The 20,253-nt window shown below is 47.0% G+C and overlaps 1 protein-coding gene across 3 annotated transcripts; it reads left to right on the top strand.

Annotated features, from left to right (window-relative positions):
* The first annotated feature begins 1,514 nt into the window (after window positions 1–1,514).
* On the top strand, window positions 1,515–5,818 carry RPS14 (ribosomal protein S14). 3 transcript variants are annotated; one of them, XM_036845376.1, is made up of 5 exons: window positions 1,515–1,669; window positions 2,542–2,692; window positions 3,195–3,356; window positions 4,684–4,760; window positions 5,697–5,818. In XM_036845376.1, the coding sequence occupies exons 2-5, from the start codon at window positions 2,544–2,546 to the stop codon at window positions 5,762–5,764; spliced, it is 456 nt and encodes a 151-aa protein (XP_036701271.1). In that variant the 5' UTR covers window positions 1,515–1,669; window positions 2,542–2,543; the 3' UTR covers window positions 5,765–5,818. The 3 variants fall into 3 exon arrangements, with proteins under 3 accessions (XP_036701271.1, XP_036701272.1, XP_036701273.1); XM_036845377.1 differs by having other exon boundaries at window positions 1,527–1,665; XM_036845378.1 differs by having other exon boundaries at window positions 1,624–1,872.
* Window positions 5,819–20,253: the final 14,435 nt, after the last annotated feature.

Genomic DNA, 20,253 nt, shown 5'->3' with positions numbered 1-20,253 from the left:
ATGCTCCACAATGAGAGAAGCCACTGCAATGAGAAGCCCGCGCACTGCAACAAAGACCCAACACAGCCAAAAATAAATAAATAAAATAAATAAATTTATTAAAAAAAAAGAAAAACTAGAAACAGAACTACCATATGATCCAGCAATCCCACTGCTGGGCATATATATCTGGAGAAAACCATAATTCGAAAAGATACCTGAACCCCTATGTTCATAGCAGCACTATTTACAATAACCACGACATGGAAGCCACCTTCGACAGAGGAATGGATAAAGAAGAAGAGGTACGTGCATACAACAGAGTATTACTCGGCCATAAAAAAAGAATGAAATAATGCCATTTGCATCAACGTGGATGACATAGAGATTATCATACTAAGTGAAGTAAGTCATACAGAGAAAGACAAATATCATATGCTATCACTCATATGTGGAAACTAATTTTTTAAAAAATGATACAAATGAACTTATTTACAAAACAGAAACAGACTTACAGACATCGAAAACAAACTTATGGTTACCAAAGGGGAAACGTGGTGGTGTAGGGATAAATCAGGAGTTTGGGATTAACATACACACACTACTATATATAAGATGGATAAGCAACACGGGCCTACTGTATAGCACAGGGAATTCAGTATTCTGTGATAACCTATATGAGAAAAGAATCTGAAAAAGAATGAATATATGTATGTGTATAACTGAATGACTTTGCTGTACACATGAAACTAACACAACATTGTAAATCAACTATACTCCAATAAAATTTTTAAAAATAAAATAAAATCGCTTTCTTTAAAAAGGAAGTCAGGGCTTCCCTGGTGGCGCAGTGGTTGACAGTCCGCCTGCCAATGCAGGGGACGCGGGTTCGAGCCCTGGTCTGGGAAGATCCCACATGCCGCGGAGCAACTGGGCCCGTGAGCCACAACTACTGAGCCTGCGCATCTGGAGCCTGTGCTCTGCAACAAGAGAGGCCGCGATAGTGAGAGGCCCGCGCACCACAATGAAGAGTGGCCCCCGCTTGCCACAACTAGAGAAAGCCCTCGCACAGAAACGAAGACCCAACACAGCTAAAAATAATAAAATAAATAAATAAATAATAATTAAAAAAAAAAAAAAAAGGAAGTCAAAACAGCATCTATTTGATAATGTGGTGAGGATTAAATGAGGCAATGCATATGAATCGCTTATCCCAGGCTGGTATACAATGGTACGTATTGAATAATTTATTCTTATTTTGCCAAGTACACAGAAGTTGGAAGTCTACGATCACCGTGGTTTTGTTGTTGTTGTTCGCCTCCACACCACCAGGGGCGCTGCCTCCCCCAGGCTGACCAGGCTCAGGGTCAGGGAAGTCTGTCTAGCCGCGGTCGCCGCCATCTTAGGACACAGGCCTTCCTCACCCACTGTGTGTGGCTGCTTCGTGCAGTCTTAGAAGCAGACCCGCTCGCCAAGACACCCAGCCTCTTACCTCTTTAGGCTCTCCTTTAAGTAAGCCGTATTCCCGAGGGCGTTTTAATCTCCTTGGAAACGCTAAAATCGGCGTCTTCCGGGAGCCGGCCTCGCCCCGTGACCGCAGACGTACACTTCCGGGGACACGGGCGTGACCCGTCGCCCCGCCCTCTCCCTCTCTCTCTTTCTGGTGGCTGGTTCTGGAGAAGACAAGTAGGTAGGATCCCTGGGCGAGGAAAATCGGGTGGCATCCTGCGGCACGGGGGCCCGCCGGGGCCGGGGGCGCGGGGCTGGGATCTTTCCGTGGAAGACAAACCAAGTGCCGGGCGAGAGGAGCTCGGCGGGCCGACCCAGACTCTGGTTCACGCCCTGTCTCGGGAGGCGGCGGTCTTGCTTCAGGGAAAAGCCGGTAAAGCAGGGGTGAGTTCGGGTCTAGCCTCGAATGCATAGGCCCCGCGCCACGACCACACCTACGCTTAAGCGGCAGCACAGCGTGGTTGAGCGGGAAAGGAGCGGGAAACTTAGTTTGTTGTGTGATCTCCCACCTTTATCCCACCAGCTTTTTCGTGGGCGGTCGCAGGCCGGTCCCCTGATTGCTAGTTTGTTTTCGAACTGGAAAGTAGCAATAGTCGTCGCGTGAATCCCGTGGGGATGTAGTGAGGATTCTAGAGGGGAATGGAGAAAAAACGTTCCTTTGTTAGGTGTTTCTTAAGCCTGAGTGACTGCTAAGTCGGGCACGTTTTAATTTCTGGGTGCTTAGGGCAGGTTTCTCAAAGCCAGAAATTAGGGGAAGGCTTAATTTCCCCCAACATCAGCGTTTGCTGAGCACCTACCGTGCGCCTATTGCCCCTGAAGGCCGAGACGAGGGGCGCTCAAGTCTCGCCAGGGTGGGTTGGGAGGTGCAGCGCAGGGTTAGCCTGCAACAAGCGACACCTGGAAATCCTGAACGCTGGCGTGTTCGCGGCGTGGGGCGGGAGAGCAAGTGCCCGCGTGTCCCGCGCACCTTTCTCGGGGGAGCAGTTGTCCTCAGAGAAGTAAACCTTGGGGTTTTCTGTCGTTAACACTGGGATTCTTTTTTCTTTCTTTAAGAAATGGCACCTCGCAAGGGGAAAGAAAAGAAGGAAGAACAGGTCATCAGCCTTGGCCCTCAGGTGGCCGAAGGAGAAAATGTATTTGGTGTGTGCCACATTTTTGCATCCTTCAATGACACTTTCGTCCATGTCACCGATCTTTCTGGCAAGTGAGTACCTAGGTGGAGAGGCCCAGGACCCAATTAACAAGGGTTGGGGTTAGAAATGACCCTGGAACTGGGTGGCAGTTTAAGGGGATCTCTTGAAATAAATGTTGTAAGATGTTCAAATAAGGATCTGTGCTTGGTTGATGAGTCCACAGATGGTGTAATTTCCTAGGTACTGGAGTTCTAAGAGAGAAGGAGACATTTTGTGCCTTTACGGGCTTACAGCATGGGGACCTCGTATGTGACATGAGGAGGAATTACTCATGGAGTAATAGGATTAAATGTAAAAGTACACGTAAATCGTCGATACAGAGTTTGGTTATCTAGGATCTGAACCCTATCAAGGCAGAGCCCATGGCAGTCTTGTCAGATCAGGATGCATGTTCAAGTTGACCTTCCTTCTCTGCCCTACCTGAGCAGTAGTGCTTTTTACTCATTAGGATGTGGTATGCACTCTGAATCCTTGTTGGGTAAGAAAGAAAGGACCCTGTGCTTTTGTCCCCAGGGAAACCATCTGCCGTGTAACTGGTGGGATGAAGGTGAAGGCTGACCGAGATGAGTCATCTCCATATGCTGCCATGTTGGCTGCCCAGGATGTAGCCCAGAGGTGCAAGGAGCTGGGCATCACTGCCCTCCACATCAAACTCCGGGCCACAGGAGGAAATAGGTAAGGCTGGGACTGGGTAGTGAGGTCACTGGGCTTGGGCGAGACATCCTAGGTGTGTACATAATTAATACAGGCATACCTCAGAGATGCTGTGGGTTTGGTTCCAGACCACTGTATTAAAGCAAATATATCAGTAAAGCAAGTCATGTGAATTTTTTGTTTTCCCAGCATGTATAAAAGTTACGTTTACACTGTACTGTATGTAGTCAACTGAGTGTGCGGTAGCATCATGTCTTTAAAAAAAAGAAAAACCCAGTGCACATAACCTTAAGTTAAGAATACTTTATAGCTAAAAAAAATTTCTGACCATCTGACAATGAAGGGTTGCCATAAGCCTTCAATTTGTTTTTTAAAAAAGGCATTATCTGTGAAGTGCAGTAAAATGAGATATGCCTGTAACTGGTTCCTGCACCCTCCCCTGCCCCAACTTACTGTGTTAATTGAGCACTCAGAGCATACGAGGTACTGTGTTCTAAGTACTAGAAGAGAGTGACGGGGGAAAGTAGATATGGTCTCCATCCTCCTACGTGGCTCTTAGGCTGGTGGAGAGTCAGGCTTTAAGCAGTATAGAGCAGGGGAGCATGTGGTTTCTTTTTGCAGCAAGTGCTGGGAAGTAAAAATGTGTCAAGGATGGGTTGGTAATAAAGTTTAAACTAAGACATAATGTTGTGGTGTTAGAAGTCGGTCCAGTGAAGGAAGGACAGGGGAGAGTATACCAGCCAGGAACAACTGGAAGGAAAAGGTCTTGGGGTGGAAGTGAGCTTGGCACATCTGTGGGAAAGAGTGGCATGAGGTGTGATCAGATAGGTAGGAGCGGGTGAGGTCCTGCTGGGTTTTGAAGAACCTGGTTAAGATTTGGACTTGGGCTGGGTGGGGGCGGGGCATGAAAACTTGTTAACAGTAATGACCTGTGGAGGTTGGGTTGTATGGTATTTCTTTTGTTGTTGTTATTTGTCTTTTAAGATGACTGCTGTGTTGGGAACAGACCAGATAGGAAGTTGTTAAAGTGGTCCAGTGGACCGATGATAGTGTCGTGGTCTTGGGAGGATGGAAAAGGACAGATCACCAGAAAGACTTAGAATCACAGCATGTGACCAAAAGGGGCACTTCCTTAAACAGGGTGCAGGCAGAGCAGGATACAAACTGTGACCCATGGTGGTGGTGGGGGGGGTGTGTGTGACAAAAAGTAAGTGGCATACTAAGCCTGAAGTATTTACGGTCTGGCCCTTTGCAGAAAGAAAATTTGTAGACCCCTGAACTAGAGGGTTGTGGGATCTTCTAATGACTTGGCCAAAGACTTTTCTTAATTTAGATATTCATTTCCTAGGACCAAGACTCCTGGACCAGGGGCCCAGTCAGCCCTCAGAGCCCTCGCCCGCTCAGGAATGAAGATTGGGCGGATTGGTAAGTGCCCCTCTTTGGCTTATGCTTGGATTTGCTTTGAAGCACTGACCCCGGGAAAGCATGTGGTCTGCGCAGTGGATACAGGGTCTAGTCTGGTAGCTTTTGGCAGTTAGGTTTGTTAATAGGGAGTGCAAGAGGCACCATGTGACATAAACTCTCCCTGAACACCCTTGTCGCCTTGATGTGAATGTCCTGCATTGGGACAGCGCCGTCTCATTTCTGAACTTTTGTGCCTGATGGTGACTGGTGGAACTGACGGGAGATGAATTGTCCTTTCCAGTGTTCTCATGGGGGTTGCTATTGGTATTTTGGAGAGGTGTCTCCTGCGTGATCATTGACTACTCAATATCAGTAGGGCAGGCCAGGCATTGTGGCAAGAGTGTGTGGAGGGGGCAGTAGCTCCCATGGTTGAGAATCACAGCAGTTCTCTACAATTGTGTAGCATTTATACCCTCATGTCCGATCTGGCCATTTATATCTATTAGGAAGGAGATGTTAGCCCTTCCCTATTGTTTCTGTGGCAACGTGTACTGAACCCTCAGTCTAATGGTCTAGCCCTCTCAAGATTTTTTCAGAACATTTTCAACTTCTTAGCTATTAAAAAGGTGATATTCTTCAGGTTATGAGGATTTTTCCACTAGAGTCAGTGGGCTAGGTGTCAGAAACCTGGATTTGTCACCTGCCTCAGACATCCTGTGCAAGTTACCTACTCTCTCTGAGCCTCAGTTTCCCCTTCCGGTAAGTTGAGTTCAAACCACATCAGAAATTTTGAGGAAGCAGCAGATGGAGCAGCTCCACATCTATCTGTTAAATACTGAGGACTTAACTTGTGAAGCAGCAGGATCCACTGCTGATCCGTTAGACCGTTGGCCTAGGGAGGCCTGGACCCCTTCCCATCCAGCTCCAGGCAATGATGTTTTCTCTTCCTCCCCACAGAGGATGTCACCCCCATCCCCTCCGACAGCACCCGCAGGAAGGGGGGTCGCCGTGGTCGCCGTCTGTGAACAGGACTCCTCAAATTATTGTTTTCTGTTAATAAATTGCCTTGATGTAAGCTCTTTTCGACTCTAGTCTTTTCTCCTTTGTGTAGGGGCCACTCTCGGGGATATTTTGATTCCTTCTCTATTTAACCAGGGTGTGGGACTGTATTGAGGTCATGGGTGCATTGATAAACCAGCAGCCATTTAATAGATACATTGCTTCAGAGAATGTATATAGCCTGTCAAAGAGGAACACAAGAGGTACTGATTCAGCCCCTACCATGGGACAGGGTGAGCCTGTGTTCTGTGAACTGGTTTCCTGGGAGGAGGAGCCTAAGGAAAGGTGAGATAATGGTGGCTGCGGTGGGGTCTTTTCTACACTGCTTGTTGTGGTGTTAAGTTACCTCAGTCACCTAAAGCCGACCAAGGCCTTGAAGACCTTGTTTTGAAAGTGAAGATGTTGATTCCAAAAATGGACCAATTCTTAAAGAGCGGGAGCGGAGTGGAAACTGTTGAGCTAAGTGTATGTAGCCTGAGCAGAAGAGCCTTCCAGACGGCCATATATAAACACGTGTGGGTGTGTACTCGCCCCCCACACCTTCTGTGCAAAAAAGGGATCACACTCTATTGCATCTTGCTTTTTCTCACTTGGCAGATCTTGGAGGTTGTTCCACATCAGTACATAAAGTACATAAAGATTCGGTCACCCACAAATACACACCAAGCCCTATTTTCGTCGGTGATGAAAAAGAAAGTTTCTGCTTTCCGGAAGCATGCATCCAGCTCCAGGGACCCAGTGGCACCAGATGGTACTGAGTGTTCTGCAGAGGCTTAACATAGGGCTGTGTGATAGTGACTGCTACCCCAAGGCAAGACAATGGCATAATGTTTTCAGGGTTCATCACAGCATGTTTCAGAACTTCATTCCTTTTTATTGCTGATTAACGTTCCATTGCCTTGATACACAGATCTCTTCACAGTTCTCTTCCCACTTGGAAGAACCTTGGAGAGGTGGGTCTTGCCATGGCTCCTACCAACTTACCCTGTGTGATGGACAAGCCGTCTTTTTTGAGTCTCTTTGTTTCTTCATCTTAAAAATGAGTGATTACAACCCAAAGTATAAAATGAGTCCATGCTGTTGCAGGTGATTTGAATAAATTAAGGCATAAATCTTAAAAAAGATTCTAAATAAAAGTAGATGCTCCCCCTTCCAGTAAGTGGAACTTACTTTGGGCTGGACTTAGTGACTCACTTTCCAAAGAATAGAACATGGAAGAGGGAAAATGTTAACTTTGTTCTGGAGAGAACTTAACCAAACTATTAAGGTTGCTTAACACTTCTGATATATCATGTTGATAGTACTCTGATTTGACAAGATGAGCACTTCACCTCTGAATTCTCTCTGAGAACCCATAGTCCAGTTAGAGGACATTCTACAGCGTTATCAACATTTAAGTTGTCAGAAGTTACGAAAAACAAGGACTTAAGACCAGAGGAGGGACTTCCCCGGTGGCGCAGTGGTTAAGAATCTGCCTGCCAATGCAGGGGACACGGGTTCGATCCCTGGTCCAGGAAGATCCCACATGCCGCAGAGCAACTAAGCCTGTATGTCACAACTACTGAGCCGGGGTGCCACAACTACTGAAGCCCGCGCACCTAGAGCCCATGCTCCGCAACAAGGGAAGCCACTGCAATGAGAAGCCCGTGCACCACAACGAAGAGTAGCCCCCGCTTGTCGCAATTAGAGAAAGCCCACACGCAGCAACAAAGACCCAACGCAGCCAAAAATAAATAAATAAATTTATTTCTATTAAAAAAAAAAGACCAAAGGAGCTGAAGGAGATGTGATATAATGCATTGTATCCTGGACCAGAAGAGGCATTAGTGTAAAAGCTAATATCTAATCTGGAGTCCGATTAGTAGTAATGTACCTATGCTCATTAGTTTGACAAATGTGTTGTTATAATGTAAGATGTTAACATTAGAGGAAACCACATGAGTGTTATACAGAAACACCATATCTGCAACTTTTTGGTAGATCTTAAAGGATTCCAAAATAAACATTAGGGGAAAAAATGAGGGTACTTTTCTACTGTCATTCTGGTTTCTAAGGCAGGATGTGGTGCACAGACCCTCAAGAGGTAGGCATTCCAGGATGAAAATCCCAGTTCCCCAGATTTGGACTCTAACCTCAGGCAAATTATTTAACCCCTCAGCCATTTAGTGAAAATTCCTGTGATAATGGCAGCCTCATAGGGCATCACAAAAATAAGATTAAAGTGTTTAGCACAGTGCCTGGCACTGAAGAGGCTGCTGCTATTCTTATGCCTGTTCAGTTCTTCTGCCAAGCAGCATGAATGACAGCTAGCTGGAATCCTGGTGGGAAAATGCTGGCGCTTGCTGGAGCGTTCTTTTTATTTCCTGTGATGGGACTTTGCAACCTGTCCTGCTGTTTCCTGGTAACCAGGGATGCAGTCAGCCAGGTCTTTGAAAGCAGTTCATTTCTAGGTTTTGTTTGCAAGTTACAAGGAGAACTAATTGGTGCAGCCCAGGTTGGAACGTAAGCAGCCTCCTGGCCACTGAGGTGGACAGGGCAGGACTCGAGCTGTTGCCCCCCCTGAGACTGCAGACCATGGAAGCCCAGCTGCTGGCTGTAAGTGCAGCCTCAACCAGGGCCATGGAGATGGTCCCTACTTCTCGCACCTTTCTCTTACCTGAGCTCCTGCAACAGTCTCTCCAACAAGTCTCCCTGTCTTCCCTCAGGCCCCTGCCTATCCCTAGGCCACACTGCAGCTGTGTGATCTAAAATTAATTGGATTCTGTCACTATCCTGCTATTTTACCCCTGCCCCACTCTTCAGTCTAGAAGCCAATCTCCACGAATCTCCAGTGTTTTATCTAACCCTGCCATACCCTTCACCCTCTCTGCCCAAACCAAACCTAGTTCCTTTCAGTTTTCCAGTTCTCCATGCCTTCAGTCTTTTGCTCATGCTCCCTCCTCCCAGCCTGGCTCCTTCAGTATCTCCTCTCCCCAACTTGGCCTCACTACCTTCCGTTCACCTGTTGGAATCAGTTTTTCATCACTCACAAAGTTACCTTCCTGGATGCCCCTCAAGATGCTTCTCCACTCAGTTCCCCCAACACCCTTACTCTCCTCGTGGTACCACTAGTCTCCCTCTGTTCTAATAGCCTATTTCCCCACTAATCTGTGAGCTCTGAGAGGGCAGAGAGTATGTCTTGTTCAGTGTCTGCCAGCCCAGTCTGCAAAAGTAGGGGCTCTATGAAGATTTGTTTGATGAATCATTGGAAGAATGGGCTTCACCTTCTGTAGTCAATTAGATAGTTGAAGGACTTTTCTAGATCCTGGATACATTAAAACAAATATGCATTCTTGGGCTCTATTCCCAGGGGAGTTAAAGAAATGAGAAAGAAAAGGACATTAAGATGAAATGCGGGCTTCCCTGGTGGCGCAGTGGTTGGGAATCTGCCTGCCAATGCAGGGAACATGGGTTTGAGCCCTGGTCTGGGAAGATCCCACATGCCGCGGAGCGACTAAGCCCGTGAGCCACAAATACTGAGCCTGCGCGTCTGGAGCCTGTGCTCCGCAACGGGAGAGGCCACGACAGTGAGAGGCCCGCGCACCGCGATGAAGAGTGGCCCCCGCTCGCCGCAACTAGAGAAAGCCCTCGCACAGAAACGAAGACCCAACACAGCCAAAAATAAAAAAATATATATATATTAAAAAAAAAAAAAAAAGATGAAATGCATTAGGGAGCAGAGAGCTGTAGGCAAAGAAAGTTGGGGTAGCCCTCGGGGCACGTACTGGAGTCAGTGCCCAGAGATTAAGTTTAGACTCTGCCCTCAGCCCCACCCACAGCCCCAAGGTGAGGGAACTGAACTTGACCTTCATATTAAGCCAGAAATCCTCAGATTTCAGAGCTAACATGGTCCCAGGTGGGAGTGTCTCTAGGCTCTTTGTAGAAAAGCAAGTCCTTTCTGGAGAAAACCATCTATATTTGAGGTCTTGCCAGTTGTTTCTTCTTCTGGGTTTGCTTCATTGACCTGGGTGATGGTGTCATGGCTCCCTTTTGCCCAGGAGAATACTATCAAGGCCATTCTCAGTCTCTTAATGAAGGATCTGGAAAACCTTTCCCAAAACGTGGCCTCAGGGGAGCATTGCTGACCTTAAGTGGTCCAAAGAGAAGATGTATAAGGGACTTCAAATAAGTAAAGTTCTGTCTGGGGGAAGAGGGAGCAAGCAGTCTTGTTGTTTGTAGTCCTAAGGTGGTAGAACTTGGCCAGTGGGTGGGTAGGAGTTGTAGAGAGATTTAAGCATCAGATAAAGAAGAGTTTTCTAAAAGAGAGCTGCTAAGAGGAAATAAAACTGCTTCATGAAGAGTGGATCTCCTAATCATTGGAGGCATACAAGTGTAAGCCAGACCCCCAAAGGCTAGTTACATCAGAATCACTTAGTGAGGCAGAGGCAGTTGTTCCCTAAAGTGCTGCTTTTTTCATTATGAATAGCAGTCTCAATTTTTAGCTGGATGTATGGTTGATCAGAATAGAGATTACAGTTCCTAACTATAGTCACCATGCTGTATATTACATGGACTTATTTTATAAATAAAGGAAACGTCTTAAAGGGAACATTCCCTTTCCTCTAGATAATTGCTTTCAAATCTTTGCTGGAACTTGTCACCTTATCAAACAGCCCTTCCTTGATCATCACAGATCAGTTAATGTTTCTGCCCCCTGCCCCACCTCTAGCCATCATTCTTAAACTGTTTACCTGCCACATTCATAGCACTTAACCCCAACTGATAGTCCGGAGTCTGTGCCTCTTGAGTCCAGTGGTTCTCAACCTTAAGCGTGCATCAGATTCAGTAGATCTGGGATGGAGGCCTGAGAATTTCTGTTTCTAACAAGTCCCCAGGTAGTGCTGATGTCAGTGGTCTGGAGACCACACTTTGAGAACCACTGGACTTGTCTGTTTAGGTCACTGCTGTATCCCAGCACCAGGAACAGTGCGTTAAGTTGTGTTCTCTAAATATTTGTTGACTCAAATTGCAGATATTATCTCATTCAGTAGCTTTAAGGCAAGTACTGTTATCCACATTTTACACATGGGGAAACTGAGGGTCAGAGTAGAGATTCAAACCTGCGCTTGTCTGTAACTGTGGAGCGTGCCCTCCTCAGTCAGTATGCTGTCATACCTTTGTCAGGCTGGGGCTCTGTACAGTCTGGTTGAGGAGCAGGAAGAGGAGGACCCTCCCTGTCCTTGCAGAGGATTGGGAAGTAGATGGCAGCAGTGCCCCTCCTGAAGGGAGCCCTGTGGCTATTGAGTTTGCAGCCGTCATATATGGGTGGCCACCAGGTGGCAGCATCGTACAGATAGGAAGCCACCTGCTGGGATGGGGGGAGGTGTCTGGGTTCTGCCACCATTAACTTCTGCGGCCCTAGGCATACCCCATTTCTTATGGGCTTTAGTTTCCCCATCTTCATAGACAGAAGACTGGATCTCTAGAATACATAAAGAAAACTTGCAGCTCAAATACCACCTATAAGAGACAGGTGCAGCCACTGAAAATCAAATGCCCCCAAACCAAATACACTGTTTCTCTTCTCCCACACTGAAAAAAACCCCAAAACCCAAAAAACCCACCACCAACAACCCCCCCCCACATAATACTCCACTGTACTATCACTGTCCAAAACAGATATGCAAACCACAAAACCGAGCCACGTGTAATTTCAAATTCTCTAGTAGCTATATTAATAAACTATAGAAACTGGCATTAATTGTAATAATACATTTTATCTAACCCAATATATCCAAAATATTTTCACTTCAACGTGTAATCGGTATAGAAAATTATTACCAAGATATTTTACATTTTCTTTCTCTACTAAATCTTTGAATCCCGGTGTGTGTTTTACACTTAACAGCACATCTCAATTCAGACTAGCCATGTTTCAAGGCTTCAACTGCCACATGTGGCTAGTGGCTGCCCTGTTAGACAGCACAGCCATAAGATATTAATCGCAAACATTTATTGAGGTAGGCACTGTACTGTTTTATATACATTATCTTAATCAGTCCCCATAATACCTTATAAATTAGGCAAGATTATCATCAGTCAAATTTTGCAGATAGGGACTTCCCTGGTGGTCCAGCAGCTAAGCCCATGACCCTTGGGGAGTTCGTCTGGGCTGGGGCAGGTGGAGAAGGCTTTGGATGGGAGAAAAGTGAGGGGGATGGTAGCTTGGGCCAGGAAAGCTGTTTGAACAAAGCAGTGGAGTGAGACTTTGTGGATGATGGGGAAATGGTGGCTGGCTTCATGAGAGGTGGGGCTGAGGGTCCTGAATCCAAGATCTCACTTTGATGTGGCAGGGACCAAGGCAGGCAGGTGAGGGTTTCTGATCAGTTGAGCCAGGATCAGGTATCTGGGATTTGGAAGGTGAATCCAACAGCCACAGGAGATCAGAGGAGAGACTTGGGCAGGGAGACGGGAGGGTAGCAGTGACTCTAGGAGACAATAGGGATTTCTGTTTTATCCTCTGGGATCAGCTCCAGGAAGTTCTGTTTCTGAAATGAAAGCAATCTCATCTAGCCCAGGCATGGGGACTGAAGCTTTTTGCCTGTCCCTGGAGGCAAATGACTGTCACTGGACCTTGGAATCCAATAGCTCTAGATATTACCACCTCCTCCAGGAAGCCTCCCCTGACTTCCCAAGGAGCAAGTCCACCCCGGAGTCATGTTCTGTTATGGCAGAACCAGGCCCACCTCCGGCTCAGCCCAGCTTCCCTCAGAGCTTTGACAATACTTCCTCATTCAATTGACGCAATTCCACCAGCCCAGAGAAGGCAAGGAAAGTGTATGTGGTCCCCTTCCCTGGGTAGATCTCAATGTAGCTTAGGGGACCAGCCTCAGTGACTGAAAGCAGCCAGAGAGCAAGAGGGGAGCACTTGTAAGCGGTACCCTGCATCTCCTATGAGCTTGGGGCGGGCCCACCGCACCTGAGACTGAGGCTGAAGTCTCTCCCAGGTCAGCCAGGTCACCTCAAGGCTGAGAGCCAGAGGCTCTGACTGTTCCTTCCAGGAAGGCCTTATTCCTCTCCTCTCCCTCCTGTTCGAGGTCTCCATTTCCCTGCTTCCTCACTTCCCCAGAACATGATCCAGGGGCCTGGGCCCCCACCCCGACTCCTTAGCAGCAGGCTGTACAGACTGCTTTCCAAACCAGCTGTTTTGTGATGTTTTGTGCTTAGAGGTCATGCCAGCCTGTGGCAAAACCACTGGGTACTGTATTTATTTATTCTGTTAGTTGAAAAAACAAGACTCAAATGCCCCTCCCCTGCTCCGCCCCCTGTGTAGTACAGCATGACACTCTGTCTCGTGTATCCCTCTGTCTGTCTGTCTGACTTCCTGTGACATTGTGACCTGTTCTTTGTCCTACTTGGTTAATAAAAGAGAATCTGGCAGCACAAAAAAAAAAAAAAAAAATGCTTCCACTGCAGGGGACACGGGTTCGATCCCTGGTCCGGGAAGACCCCACATGCCGCGAAGCAACTAAGCCCATGCGCCACAACTACTGAGTCTGTGCCCTAGAGCCTGTGAGCCACAACTACTGAGGCCTGTGCACCTAGAGCCCGTGCTCCGCAACAAGAGAAGCCACCACAATGCAAAGCCCGCGCACCACAACGAAGAGTAGCCCTGGCTCACTGCCACTAGAGAAAGCCCACGCGCAGCAATGAAGACCCAATGCAGCCAAAAATAAATAAAATTTAAAAAAAAAAAGATCCCACATGACATGCAGTGTGGCCAAAAAAAATTAAAAATTTAAAAATTTAAAAATTCATTTTGCAGATAACGGAACTGAGGTTCAGGGAGGCTTCTTGACCAAGATCACACAGCAGGTAAGCAGAAGAATCTGGATTTGAACTTGGCTCTGTCTGGCTCCAGAGTGTGTACCCTTCACCTTGACATAATCCTGCCCTGATAGATGTTTAGGATATGCAGTCAATGAGGCCCACTGATTGGGATTCCAAATTCAGGGAATGCAGAAGCCCAGGAGCCAACAAGAAGGCCTGTGAGGGCGGGAGGAGAGAGACCTTGAAGCTACCATTCTCCCACCCCCCTCAATGTTTGGCAACGTTGAGCTTGCCTAGCAAACAGCCAGTGACTGTCAAGAAGAAATCATGATCTTAGGAAAATCATGTTAGCATGATGAGTAACTGAGCTTGCCAAAAAAAAAAAAATTGGTGTCAGGAGAAAATGAAAATTGAGAAATGCAGGACAATAGGAATAACCCGCAGGGAGTATGGAAGAGGGCAGAATTCCAAGGGACAGGGCTAGGCCCAAAGTGTGGAAGTCATAGAGAGCAAGTTGTAGCTCTGCCTCAGGAAAAATAGCAATAATGACAGTGTCAGAGGCTAAAATTTATTAAGCACTTACCAAGCAACTTAAATGTAGCATCTTATTTCATCCTCATCATACTAGAAAGTAGGTACTGTTACTATGATTTTACAGATGAGGAAACTGAGGCACAGTATGCTAGCTAGTAGGAAGCAGAGTTGAGATTCAACCAACTGGAGTCCACACTCTGGATGCCACACTATCCTGCCTAAAATGAGCTGCTTGTGGAGGTACTGAGCTCTCTGCTCTGGAGGCCTGTAAGCAGAGCACCAGAGATGTGAGGAAATGCTCCAGAAGGACCATTCCCAAGAAGGACAGAACTAGTGAACTGATAATTAAGCTTGTCTGGAGAGTAATGAAGGTAGACACTGCCCACAAGGATTGGGAAGGGATCCTATCTGCCTTTTGAATCCAACCCCTTGGGAATAGGGGCTGTAGGCGGCACGGCCTTCACTAAGACTGGTCAAAGTGAGTTAAGGGCTCTGTGGGAAGCATGGTACTTAAGAGAATGGGCTCTGCAGACAGCTCAGACCTGGGCTCAAATCCTGGGTTTGCCACTTGCTGGCACTTAGCTAGTGTTTGTACATCTCATTTAATCTCCCTGAGGCTCACAGGGTTATTGTGACAATAAAATGAGAAAACACAAGGAATAATTTATACTCAGTTAGAGATGAGACAGATCTCCGCCAAGTCAGGAAAGTCAGGAGCCAAGGCCTTGGTGTAATTCTGAAAGCTTCACTTTTTCCCCAAACCCAGTGGATGGACTGCTGGTGGCAGCAATTGGGAAATGAGCTGCCAGGCTGAGGAGGCAGGTCTGAGAGCCGGAGAGCAGGAAAAGAGAGGCGTCAGGGAGTTGGTTTGGTGCCTTCGAGGAGAGGCACTCCAGGACCACTCTTGCCTGGGGAGGAGGCTGGTCAGCCACACGACCCTGCGGTTCAGGGGCGGCTCTGTGGAAGTCCCAGGGACTCACCTGCAGGAGCTCGGCAGAACCCTCCTCCTCAGCAGTGTCAGTCCCTCCCTCCCTCCCTCCCTCCTGAGGCGTTCCCATCCGGACAAACATGTTCAAGCACCGTGACCTGTGTTCTCTTCCAGGGGCTACCCTCACCTCTCTGCTCCCCCTCCCATGCTGGCTTCACTTCTTCCCTCCCAATCACCTCCCAACCCAATTCTCAGACCTGCTTTTGTCAAGATCTCCCGTGACCTCCATGTGGCCCAGACCAGTGGGCATTTCCCTCAGTGATATTTGACACAGCTGACACTCCTTCACTCCTTTATTGGGATCTGTGATCACACCCTCTCCCCGTTTTCTTCTGCTCCCTGACCACTGCTCTGCACTGCTCAGAGCTGCTCCTCATCCGATCTCTACACATTGAGGGTCCCCAGAGCTCAGCCCTGATCCCATGGTTGAAAATACTGTCTGCAATTTGGTCATTTACAAAGGTGTATGCTCACTCTTTCAAGTTTCAGTCTGGGACCTTCAGTCATCTACTTGATGTCAACACATGGGTGTCACACAGAATACAGCCAGAACCAAACTCTAGGGTCTACCGATTCCAGAACCATCTTCTCCATCCCAGCGAATGCCACCATCCATTGTATAGCTCTAAACCCGGGCACTGTCTTTGAACTCACTCCCACAGCAAGTCCTGACATTTCTACTTTCAAAACAGCTATCGAACCCATCCACTTTCCTTGTCACCACCACCGTCTCTCACCTAAACTACTTTACTCCTAACTGATCTCCAGGCTTCCACTCCTGCCCTTGGTAAATCTATATGCCGCACATCATATAAAAACATAAACCAGCCCCAGGCCCCTCCCTGCTTGACAACCTTTGCCAGCTTCCCATTGTTCTTGGAATAATACCTAAGCTGCAGTCCAGCCTGTTCCCTCAACAGCATCTGAAACCACCCTTCCCCTCACTCACTAGGCTCAGACGCACTGTATTTCTTTCTGTTCCTCAAATGTGCCAAGGACTTCTTGTTTCTGTGAATGACATCGTCTCTGTCACCCAAGCAGAAAAGGTCAGCAAGCCTCTTGGTCTCACCCCTCTATCCATATCCAGTTTTGCCTGAGTCCTGTGGACTTCCTCCTGACATTTTTATTCTTCGTCACCTTTCCTCCAATGCTCCTAGCTATAGCCTCCAACAGGCCTGCCTCTCTAGCTTGACTTTTCACCACAACCTCCTGACTGGTCTCCCTGCCTCCAGTCTCAGCTGTGACCTGACCCTAGCCACAGATTGACCCCGACCCCTAAGCCCAACCTCAGCCACTGGTAGCCTGGTCTCTGACTGAGACTGGGGCTCAGCCATCGCCAGGTGTCTCCAAATGCCCCTGTGTCCTAGTGACAGGCACAGAACTGGTGCTTGATACATATTTGTTGGATGAATGAATTCTAGGGGAAGGCTCGGTCAGTCCTGCTCAGCTGTGCTAGCTGAGATCACGTGTCCAAAGGTCATGCTATTAACCTACCTGCCAGACGGCAGCTGGGAGAAGAGTAGGGGATTCCCACATCCTAAATTGGTTGTAGAACATCTGACCTAGGGCAAATCACATCCTCTCCTCACTCAATTGTCCCTTTAGTAGGATGGGAAGGAGTGAAGCAACTCGTTTCTTTCTCCCAGAAACACTGTACTGTATTCAGTATAAAATGTTTCCACACCCCAGTTCTGCTTGGACCTTCACAGCAGTGCCATGAGGCAGTGGGGATTATCTGCCCCTATTGTACTGATTTTCAACACAGCCTGAACCACCCTTTTAAACTGCAAGTCACATAATGACACTCCTTTGCTCAAAGCCTTCCCATGGCTCTTGATTTTACTCAGAGTAAAAGCCAAGGTTGTGACAATGGCCACAGGATCTGACCCCAGAACTTGCTGACCTCATGTCCTGTCATGCTCCACCTTAGTGGCGCCACTCTAGCCACACTGGCCTCCTTGCTGTTCCTCAGCCATGCCAGGTGCATCCCCACTCTGGGATCTTTGTTCTGGCTGTTCCTTCTGTCCAGGGAATCCTTCCCCCAGACATGGCCTTGATTAACCACCTCAAGCCTGTGCCCAAATCTTGCCTTGTCAGTGAGGCCCAGCCCAACACCCTATAAAGTACTACAACCTGCCCCTATCCTGCTGCTGCTGTAATACCTTTCCTTTTCCCGATCTCTGGCATCACTCTTTTTTTTTTTTATTGGGGTACAGTTGTTTCACAATGCTGTGTTAGCCTCTACTGTATAGTGAAGTGGAGTTCCCTGTGCTATACAGCAGGTCCTCATTAGTTATCTATTTTATACATATTAGTGTCTGCCATCACTCTTTTTTAAATTAATTAATTAATTCATTAATTTGGTTGTGCCAGGTCTTAGTAGCAGCCAGAGGGCTCCTTAGTTGCGGCTCACCAGCTCCTTAGTTGTGGCAGGCGAACTCTTAGTTGCGGCATGCATGTGGGATCTAGTTCCCTGACCAGGGATCGAACCCGGGCCCCCTGCGCTGGGAGTGTGGAGTCTTAACCACTGCGCCACAAAGGAAGTCCCTGCCATCACTCTTTAATAAACAAATTTACTTGTTTGTTTCCCACTAGAATGTAAACTCCATAAGGGCAGGGATACTTGTCGCTTTGTTCATTTATGTAGCCCAAGGACCTGGCAAAAAGTAGATGTGCAATAAATAATTGTTGAATGCGTAAATGAGTGAGTGAAAGAAGTGAAGTAAGTGGCTTGCCCAGGCCAGGCATAACAGGTACAGGACTGTAGCCCAGGCCTGCTCCTTCCCCACAAAGAGGACCTTTTCTGACCCCTTGTCAGAAAAGGTGTGCTAGGGTCCAAGGGCCCCCCACACGGAAAGGATGGCCAGGCCATGTGGGGTGGTAGATAGGGCTGGACATGCACTGCCTACCACCTGGGGTGGCTCTTTCCTCTCAGAGACTTTGGGACCAAGGAGGAAAACAGGATGGGAGAGGTCCTGGGGGATTCCACCTCCTGGCTCACCCCGGTGATCTGACAGGAACTCACACCTCTGGGTCTTGGAGTGCCCAGACCAAGGGAGAACAGGTATCTCAACCTAGACTAGCTTAATGGGGACACCACAGGAGGAGACTCCCAGGATGATCCAGAGGGGGAGGGTGAGGCCCCCTCTGGCTCTGTTGAGCAGCGGCAAATCTCTGGGTACAGGCAGGGTCCCAGATTCAGATGCAGCAGATTTGCAGAAAAAAATTTATCACTGAACTACCTAACATTTATTGCACACTTAGTCTCTAAATCAGGCATATGTATATTAATTCATTCAATACTCCCAACAATCTAATGATTTAGGTTCTATTAGTATGCCCATTTTACAGGTGAGGAAACTGAGGCACAGTGGAGTTAAGTAATTTGCTCAAAATCACACATCCTGTAGTGGTGGAGCTGGAATTTTTTTCTTATCAAAACAAAACTTTTGATAGTTTCTGAGAAATTTCAAGGAGGCTTACAACACACATTTTGTGCTCATGCTGTGAAAGAGCCCACTGTCAATGTAATAATGTGTCAAGGTAACAGTGATGGGAATATAGTGTCTTCTTAGCAGCTAGCACAGTTCTTATATAGGAGGAAATTGGATTTGTACACAATTGCCTTTACTTTTTTTCTAACCAGTTATTATTCAAAATTTCAAACATCCAGAGAAAATGTTCATACATATACCCACCACCTAGATTCACCTATTGTTAATTTTATCTATTATCTTTCTATCTTTTTTTCCTATTTTGAAAATAACTTGCAAACCTCACGTCATGTCACCTCTAAGAACTTCATTCAGCCTTCGGCTTCTAAAAGTATATTTTTCTAGCAGACTAAAATTCCATTATTGCACCTAAGAAAAGCAGTAATAATTCCAAAGTATCAGCTAACATTCAGTCCATATTCAAATTGCCCCAGCTTCTTAAAAATATTTCTTACAGGGACTTCCCCAGCGGTCCCATGGTTAAGACTCTGCACTTCCAGTGCAGGGGGTGTGGGTTCGATCCCTGGTCGGGGAACTAAGATCGCACATGCTCTGTGGCACGGCCAAAAAACCCCAAAAAACAGGGACTTCCCTGGTGGCGCAGTGGTTAAGAATCCGCCTGCCAATGCAGGGGACACGGGTTCGAGCCCTGGTCCGGGAAAATGTCACATGCCACGGAGCAGCTAAGCCCATGCGCCACAACTACTGAGCCTGCGCTCTAGAGCCCGCGAGCCACAACTATTGAGCCCTGCACGCCACAACTACTGAAGCCCGCACGCCTAGAGCTCATGCTCTGCAGCAAGAGAAACCACCGCAGTAAGTCTGCGTACCGCAACAAAGAGTAGCCCCCGCTCACTGCAACTAGAGAAAGCCCACGCACAGCAAGGAAGATCCGATGCAGCCAAAAATAAACAAATTAATTAAAAAATTTTATTTAAAAAAAACAAAAAAACAAAAAACAAAACCAAAAACAAATAAAAATCTCTTACAGCTTTTTTCCCAACCAAAATCTTGTCAAAATTTACAAATTGCATTTGGTTATTACGTTTCTTCAATCTTTTAAAATATAGAACCCTCTCCACACCCACACACGCACTTTTTTTCATGACATTGACTCTTCGATGGGTACAGTTGTTGTTTGTAGACTGTCTCTGAATTTGTCTGTTTCCTCATAGTTTTATTTCATTTGTTCTTTTGTGTCCTGTAAACTAGAATTTAGGTCTAAAGGCAGATTCATTTAATGATTTTTTTAGCAAAGATACTCCCCAGCTGAGTATCTTACCCCATTAGGAGATACATAATGTCATGTTGCTCCACACCACTGGTGATGCTAAAAGTTTGATCATGTGGTGGTGACAGCAGGGCTGCACCGTTGTAGAGTGCCTTTTCCTGTAAACAACCAGCAAGGACTTTGGGGATGATACTATGGCATGTGGATATCCTGTTCTCTCCCAACCCTTTGTCTCATGGTTTTGGCATCTATTGGTGGTCCTTGCCTGAGTTAATTATTACACTGGGGGTTACAAACAGGTGATTTTCTAATTCTGTCTTTTCTTTTACATTAGTTAGCTTGCATTCTTCTAGAAAGAAGGGTTTTTCCTCATCAACTGGGATTGAACTGTATAGTTCC

This window comes from Balaenoptera musculus, chromosome 3 (genome assembly GCF_009873245.2).
Source record: "Balaenoptera musculus isolate JJ_BM4_2016_0621 chromosome 3, mBalMus1.pri.v3, whole genome shotgun sequence".
Classification (NCBI taxonomy): Eukaryota; Metazoa; Chordata; class Mammalia; order Artiodactyla; family Balaenopteridae; genus Balaenoptera; species Balaenoptera musculus.
The sequence above is the reverse complement of the archived record's forward strand: the minus strand, read 5'-3'. Positions and strand labels throughout refer to the sequence as shown.

Bases quoted from the DNA above. Each gene is read 5' to 3' on its own strand.
- RPS14 (XM_036845376.1), top strand. From the start codon at position 2,544: ATGGCACCTCGCAAGGGGAAAGAAAAGAAGGAAGAACAGGTCATCAGC. The intron at 3,357-4,683 runs GTAAGGCTGGGA...TTCATTTCCTAG, and splicing joins CGGGCCACAGGAGGAAATAG to GACCAAGACTCCTGGACCAG. The intron at 4,761-5,696 runs GTAAGTGCCCCT...TCCTCCCCACAG, and splicing joins AATGAAGATTGGGCGGATTG to AGGATGTCACCCCCATCCCC.